This window comes from Channa argus, chromosome 21, assembly GCF_033026475.1.
Source record: "Channa argus isolate prfri chromosome 21, Channa argus male v1.0, whole genome shotgun sequence".
Taxonomy (NCBI): Eukaryota; Metazoa; Chordata; class Actinopteri; order Anabantiformes; family Channidae; genus Channa; species Channa argus.
The window spans coordinates 855,049-862,901 of NC_090217.1; the positions used below are offsets into that span (position 1 = coordinate 855,049).

The 7,853-nt window shown below is 42.6% G+C and overlaps 1 protein-coding gene across 3 annotated transcripts; it reads left to right on the plus strand.

The window, feature by feature from the left end:
* The first annotated feature begins 460 nt into the window (after positions 1–460).
* On the plus strand, positions 461–6,667 carry gcc1 (GRIP and coiled-coil domain containing 1). 3 transcript variants are annotated; one of them, XM_067491072.1, is made up of 5 exons: positions 461–711; positions 2,550–3,035; positions 3,396–4,058; positions 4,724–5,985; positions 6,105–6,667. In XM_067491072.1, the coding sequence occupies exons 2-5, from the start codon at positions 2,664–2,666 to the stop codon at positions 6,277–6,279; spliced, it is 2,472 nt and encodes an 823-aa protein (XP_067347173.1). In that variant the 5' UTR covers positions 461–711; positions 2,550–2,663; the 3' UTR covers positions 6,280–6,667. The 3 variants fall into 3 exon arrangements, with proteins under 3 accessions (XP_067347173.1, XP_067347172.1, XP_067347174.1); XM_067491071.1 differs by having other exon boundaries at positions 461–699; XM_067491073.1 differs by having other exon boundaries at positions 493–699; positions 4,724–6,247.
* Positions 6,668–7,853: the final 1,186 nt, after the last annotated feature.

Genomic DNA, 7,853 nt, shown 5'->3' on the forward strand with positions numbered 1-7,853 from the left:
TCTAAGATGACACATAGATATCTCAATTTATTCACTTCCTCAATTTCCTTTTGGTCATTTAAAAAAAGTTTTTTGTGTCCATTCAGCTCATCCTGTGAGTTCTGGGTCGCCAGAGCGGATCATTGTCCATATGTGGATTTACCACAGTTTTTACGTTGGATGCTCTTCCTGACGCAACCCTCCCCAATTTCTGAATTTAATTTTATTCAGGGCTTTTTTCTTTCATAACAAACACATTGAGAGTGTTTTGGTATATTTTAAACAGTTATACAGCCATTGGGAATCACTGACTAATGTGATTTACAATCTACAATCCAGGTATGATTTAAATCAGCAGAATAATATTTTACAAAATACACACATCAACATCGACTTTTAATTTGTATAAATGTAACAAGGATTTGTATAAATCACTTGTAGCAAGTAATGTTACAAAAATGTAATGTGAAGTTTAGTAATTTGCAATATTCCTGACGCCGGCGAAGACATCACCAGATTCCCACCTCCTCTTGCCTCATTTCCGGTTAAGTTCAACATGGCGGCTATTTGGGGGTAGACTCAACTCCGAGTTCAGATTGCATATGTTTAAATGTTTCTTTTCATTCTCATTAGATAAATAAAAATTCAGACATTTTCTTTTGGATTCAGGCTCAATAAGCCAGCAGTTTGTTCCTGAACAACTGACAGCCGATTAAACAGGTAGGAACCGAAGTAAGTATTTGTTGAAAGACTTTGACCATAAATTTTAAAGTTTACACAGTAAAGTCAGTTAGTTACGTAATGTTAAATATGTAAATATATGTGGTTAATTAATAAAACTGTCATATGTACGTTTTGCTGGACAAATAACTTGTTTTATCATAAAAAGTAAGAAAATAAATGGTGAGAAACAAAACGAGGTAATACATAAAAATACTAAAAAACTTGCAGTGAAAATATAGCTTTAACAAGCATTCACTATAATGATCAATATTGGTATGATGCTTCGCCTTTCTAAGTGGATTTACATGTTCTCCCCATGCTTGTATGTTTCCTCCCACAGTCCAAAGACTTGCATGTTAGGTTAACTGGTGACGTAATCGTTCGTAGGTGTCAGTGTGAATGGTATGTCTCTCTGTGTTAAGTTAGGCCTGAGACAGATCGGAGACCAGTTCAGGGTGGACCCCACCTCTAGCTGTGACAGCTGGAATAGTGTCCAGCCCCCTAATCCTTAACCGCATAAGTGTTTACAGATAATGCATGGATGGATAAAAATGTGATGTTATATAAGACTCAGTGATGGTTATCATGATGCAGACATGTTTCCATCACTTTTTAATTCAGGAGGGTTTTTTTAAAACAATTAAGGATAAATACTTATCACCTTTAAATTGCTACTATCTCATCTGCTGAAAAAAATCAATCAAGAATTCAGCTTCTAGTATCCAATGAAAAGTATGTTGTATTTATTTGTGTTTTGTCTGATTTATTCTTTTTTTCCCTTTCTGTGCTGTCCTTGTTGTGGAGCTAATATAATGGATTCATTATTTGAAAGTGTCTAGGAGAGGTGGCAGTAGAGTTTCTGACTAGTTTGTTTAACAAGATCTTGTAGAGTGAGAGGATGCCCGAGGAATGGAGGAGAAGTGTACTGGTGCCCATTTTGAAGAACAAGGGAGATTTGCAGAGCTGTGGCAATTACAGAGCAATAAAGCTGATGAGCCATACATTGTTGTGGTAAAGAGTAGTGGAAGCAAGGGCAGAGGTGTGCATTTGTGAGCAGCAGATGATCCTTAGCTGTATGTCCCAGTAACAGCCCCAACAGGATGCTGGCTATTTTATTTACTACATGGCAGTTAAGAAATCAAAGTCTATCAAAAACGTTTAACAGAAGATTTAACACAAAGTGACTTGTAGAAGTCTAAATAAGTTGCTTTCCCCACACAGATTCTTTATTAACTTAGTTTGTGTGGGGGATCAGCGGTGTCTCAGCTTATTTCCTCTCTCCCCCCCATGTTGTCACAGCAGAGTGACACAAACATCATACAAAAAAAATAAGTCAGGGAGCAGCATTTTTGTGTCACCATTACAAAATAAGTTTGAGATGGAGGAGAAATCAGATTAGTTGTCTGCTGTATGTATACGAGGATTTCTGTATTAGCTGTATGTCCCAGTAACAGCCCCAACAGGATGCTGGCTATTGGCCCATTGACTCTGCCATACATTTATATAAAAATCAACTCCAAATAAAAGACAAAAGCTGTAGCTCAGTTGTTAAGGGAGTTGTCCACAATCACCGGCTCCATGTCAGAGTGGCGTTGGGCGTAACACTGAACCCCAAGTTTCTCCCGGTGACTCACACGGGGTGTGTGTGTGAACAGGTGGATGAGAAGCAACATTGTACAGTGCTATTTAAAAAAGGGCTATATATGCGGCCATTTACCATTTTACCATTGAAAACTTCACACCTTCCCACTTTAATTAGATTAATAATTCACTAGTTTTAAATTGTGGGGTTTATTGTTTGTACTGATAGAAAAAGTGTGTAATATATCAGAATATATCTTTTTCAGAAACCAGCAGACAGAGTTTCATCATGATCAGTCCCAGATGAATCAATTCTGTTCTAGATGATGGTTCCAGTCACACCACCAGGCTGACTCTCACCCTGATAGACCATTATAGCTATGGAAAAGTTTGGGATGAATTTTGGGGGTGGCCCCAGCAGGAAGGAGCTGCTGGACACCATAGAGTCCCAGAAGAAGCAGCTGGTGCAGTACCAGACCCGCTTCAAGGATGTGGTACAGGCCTACAAGAGTCTTCTAAAGGAGAAGGAGGCTCTAGAAGCCAGTCTGAAGGTCCTGACAGTGGTTCAGGAGGTGGACCTGAACCAACTGGGTCAGGACACTGTGATCTCAGATTTGCCAGAGGATGGCAGCTCTCTGCACAGTGAAGACGGTGTTGACATGGCAACATCTGTGGACAATACCAGTGAGACCCCAAGAGGGGACCAGTCAGAGGAAGATTTGGGAGAACCAGGATCCAAACCCAGCTCAGTGGTAGGTTTTATAAATGTTGCTGATGCTGAAGTAAAGCAAAAAGGAAATCAAGAAAACTTTATATTAAAGCTTTTACTATCAAGTGAATCAGTGAAGTGCGCTTCTGCTTCTCTGGTTAGTAAAGTTTCATGTAAGCTAAAACTTTTAGCAAGCTGCTTACTGTTGTAATTGTTGCTGTTTCAAGTTAATGTCAAAAGGTCATTTAGCCATCACCAGCTAACATTCATTCTCAGAATTAAATTGATGTGAGCCCAAAAAGGAACTGTGTTGTGCTTGTTTGTGAGTAGAGAACAATGAGAACGTAACATGCTGCTGTGTGTGATGAATGTGATGAATCAGCTCTTCTTTTTCTTACTGCAGACCATGAGGGTAGAGGTCCAGGCTGGCTCTGAGAGTGGCATGGTGGGGGTTGGAGCTCTACAACTGGCCACAGTTCCTTCTAATGTGGATGCAGAGCGTCGCATTGCCCAGCTAAAGAGTCAGCTGAGCACCCTCACTGGTGCCCTGGCCACAGTGACGCAGGAGAAGTCTCGAATGGAGGCGAGTTTCCAGGCCGACAAACGGCAGCTGAAGCAGGAGTTGGAGGACTTGACAGACAGACTAGTTACCATGACGACGCAGCAGGAGGAGGAGCTGCGAGCGCTGCAGCAGCAGCTCGCAGAGAGTCGTGCTCGCATCATCACGCAGCAGCACGAGAGGGAACAGGAGCAGGGAGACCATGTTCAGCAGCTCAGGGAGCTGCAAAGGATTCTGCAGCAAGAACGAGACATGCGGCAGGAGGCAGAGCTCCGCCTTCAGGATGCCAATGCTACCCTTCTGGTGACATCACAGGCCATAGACCGAGGGGCAGAGTCTGAGGCTCACCTAAACCAGGTGAGGGAGGAGAGAGACACACTAAAGAAGAAGTTGCAGGCTGCTGAGGAGGAGCAGAAGAAACCAGATCCAAAAGTGGACGAACTGCAGCGAGAACTGAATGACCTAAAAAAAAACTTCCAGCAACAGATCCACAATGAAACCAGGAAGGTAAGACTGAGACCACAGGGGCCTTGTTCTTCCAATGTGGATTAACAGGTTAGCCAGATCTTGTGGATGACCTAATATGATCCTGGATCTGTTGAGCTTGTTGCCCCGGCAACACATCCACAGTCTCAAACCTACTCAGGATCAGGGTTGTGCTTAGATTTAGTCAGTGTAAACAAGATAACCAACCTATCAGATTTGAACATTGTTGGACCAGGAAGTTCATTAACTACAGATGTGCTGTTCTGATAGAAGCAAACCATTGACAACATGACGATGATAAAAAGAGATGTGTTTATAAAGTGGTGTAACAGTATTTTGATCTAAATAATTATCCTCCAGATCCCAGATGGGGGACAGGGCCCAGAACTAATTAGTCAGGTAAAACCTGACTATAACAGGTCCAGAGAGGTAAACATGTTATACTGTGTGTGACTGAATCCAATTTCAGTTTAAATGAACCTAACCCTTTTATAATTAAGCCCTGATTAAACTGAGATCAGGTTTAAGTAAACCAAACTCTGGCTCAGATTGTACACTTAAATCTGAAGATAATCAAACATGGATTCGGTCTAACCAAATTAAAGTTCAGATGGTGGTGTTGCTGTTTAAACCATTGAGTCAGAACAGGATCATGGTTTTCAGATCTGAACTGTGTGTGTTTCCAGGCCTGTGAGGCAGAGGGGCACGCTCATGAGCGGGCTCAGGCTGCAGAGACCAGGGTCGCAGACCTGGAGCAAAGGGTCTCCGAACTGTCTGAATTGCTGGGTTCCTGCGAGAAAGCAAGGCAGCGAGACCAGCAGACTGCTCAGAGATTACGAGACCGGATCCTCCAGCTTGACACTGAGAACAAAACGTTGGCCCTTGCCACCTCCAGCAGGTCAAGCTGTGACCTCAGCACAGACGAGTCACAGCTGGACATCACCATGCTGAAGGAGAAGCTGGAGAAGGTAAAGAAACTGCTCCTGCTGGCAGCTCAGAGGAACCCAGACCAGAACATTGATGCTCTGGCTGAGTCCGAAGTGGTGGTGGGTGGGGACAGAGCATCTGTGTTGGTATACCAACAAGAGCTGCGACAACTGAAGGACGAGTTTGAGCGCTACAAAGTGAGAGCACAGGTAGTGCTGAAGAACAAGAACACCAAAGATGGCTGCCAGGCCAAGGAGCTGGAGGAGGTCCGGGACCAGCTGGCCGAGCTGAAGGAGAAGTACATCAACCTGCGGATCCAAAGCGATGAAGCTGAGGCCCGACACTACCGCGAGCTGGAAGAGCGGCAACAGCAGATGGCAGCATTTCAACAGAGCCACAGACAGGAGTTGGAGCGGTCAGAGGCACTGCACCGTGATGAGCTACTGCGGTTGGAGGCTGAGCTGCACAAACAGAGAGAACGGACCATGGCGCTGCTGGACGAGAAGGACCAGGAGCTGGAGAGGCTACGAAGTGCTGTGGTCAGCTGTGGCAACATCTGTGATAAGACGTGTAACGATGAACACGAGCCTGGCCCTGAAAGCGAGACTGACACCATTAGCCTTGCCCTACAGCGGGCAGCGCCCACCGAGCCCACGCTGCTGCTGTATGCTGAACAACTGGCAAGGAAAGATGTGGAGCTGGGTGCCCTAAGGCGGCAAAAACACCGGCTTGAGGAGGATCTGCACCAGCTACAAGCACGGCTCATTGCCAACGCAGAGCGGCAAGATGAAGAGGTGACAGAGCTTCGGGGACAACTAGACAAACTGATCAGAGACCAAAGCAGGGAGGGTGCCAACATGGAGTACCTGAAGAACATTGTCTACAAGTTCCTGACTTTGCAGGATGCCAGTGGCAGGCAGCAGACCCTCACAGCCATCCTCACCATCCTGCACTTCAGCCCACAAGAGAAACAGCACGTCTACAGGCTGCAGGGGGGAACTTGGTGGCCCAGTACCAAGAGGTAAAACCCAAAAAGAAGAATTTACATTCTCAAGCATAAACTTGCAGAGAAACTGTTTTTTAATGATGTGCTTTTGTAATGTCTCCCAGTGTAAGTTTTATTCTCCTTGGTCCCTAAAGATCTTGTCCAGTCCCGGTCAGCTCTGGGCCACCTGCAGGTTTTGTTTTAATCATCACACTTGGCTGGTCCCAAAATAAAGGATACTATTTGAAACAAACTTCTATTTATTTTATATATTATTTTCATGTTCTAAGGTTTTCTATCTTTAGTTTCTGCTGCAGGTTTACACACTGAATTTAAAACCGGAGACTGGGAAATGTTAAAGTAGTCTGATCCTGTTACCGCCACAACGTATCATTTGTCCACATGTTGATTTAGCACAGTATTTACGCCAGACACCCTTTCTGACGCAACCCTACCCAATTTATACTGGGCTTGGGGCCGGCACTGAGCAGCTGGGGATGGTAATGGCCTGTTGGGGGTTCTGTGTCTTAGCCAGGGAAGTGGTCAGTATGAGCGGGGCACGAACCTCCGGCCCCCTGATCCTGTTACTGAGTAAACTTTATTAAACCAAATCAACTCCTACAAGATGTTTTTGTAATTCTCTAAGAATTACTTTAATAATTTTAATTATTCTGAATGAACTCTAATATTACTTAATAAAAGACATTTAATTTATTTGTATTTTTGATTTTCGTGCAGAAATTAAACAATTTTTTTGTTCTTCAAACTCACTTTGTTTCAGTCACATGTAAAATAGAAATTTAAGTTTTTCACACGGTTCTGCAACTGAAGAACTTAAATCTAAAAAAATCTTGATTTTGTATTTTTGCACTTGCATCTCACAAATGCTCACAGTAATTTGCTTTAATGTTTTCTCCTCCACCTGACAAATTTTTATTCATTGACTTTTTCCTATGAGGACTTCTTTTTATTTAAACAACTTTGATGCACAGAAAAAACTTTTAGGTTATTTGCAAATAAATTGTGTTTATTATCAGAGCAACAAAATTTACCAAAGAGGTTTTGGGGGGGAGTTGAAGCTGATTCCAGCTGCCATTGAACGAGAGGCAGACGTACAGTCTTTTGCGGTCAGCTTTCTGTGGTAGTCTGATTTTACTACATGGCAGTTAAGAAATCAAAGTCTATCAAAAACGTTTAACAGAAGATTTAACACAAAGTGACTTGTAGAAGTCTAAATAAGTTGCTTTCCCCACACAGATTCTTTATTAACTTAGTTTGTGTGGGGGATCAGCGGTGTCTCAGCTTATTTCCTCTCTCCCCCCCATGTTGTCACAGCAGAGTGACACAAACATCATACAAAAAAAATAAGTCAGGGAGCAGCATTTTTGTGTCACCATTACAAAATAAGTTTGAGATGGAGGAGAAATCAGATTAGTTGTCTGCTGTATGTATACGAGGATTTCTGGTAATCTGGTTTCTTAAGTGCACGTAAACCTAAGGGCAATTAATAATAAACTCAAATACAAGGAGAACATGCAAACTCAAACTTTAAGCCAGGGACCTTATAGATGTTAGGAGTCAGCACTAACAACTTCACGACTGTACTTGTTTCTGTAAATCTTCTGCTTTCAGCTTCACATTTATTGAACAACTGATGCTCACAGGAAACACCAAAACTCAAAATGTTTAGGAATTTAATATGTTCAGAAATGATTCCTATTTTAAGTGAACCTGAGAAGAAAGTTTGATTTTTCATAGTTCAAGAACTTACAAGTACTTTTTACGGTTGTAATCTTACTCACTTTTTCCCCCTCTCGATTCTGAATTTTTCTTTCTAAGACCAGATTCAAACAGCAGCATCAACCTGTTTCTGTCTTAAAGATGAAACAACTGTGAAAACTAAG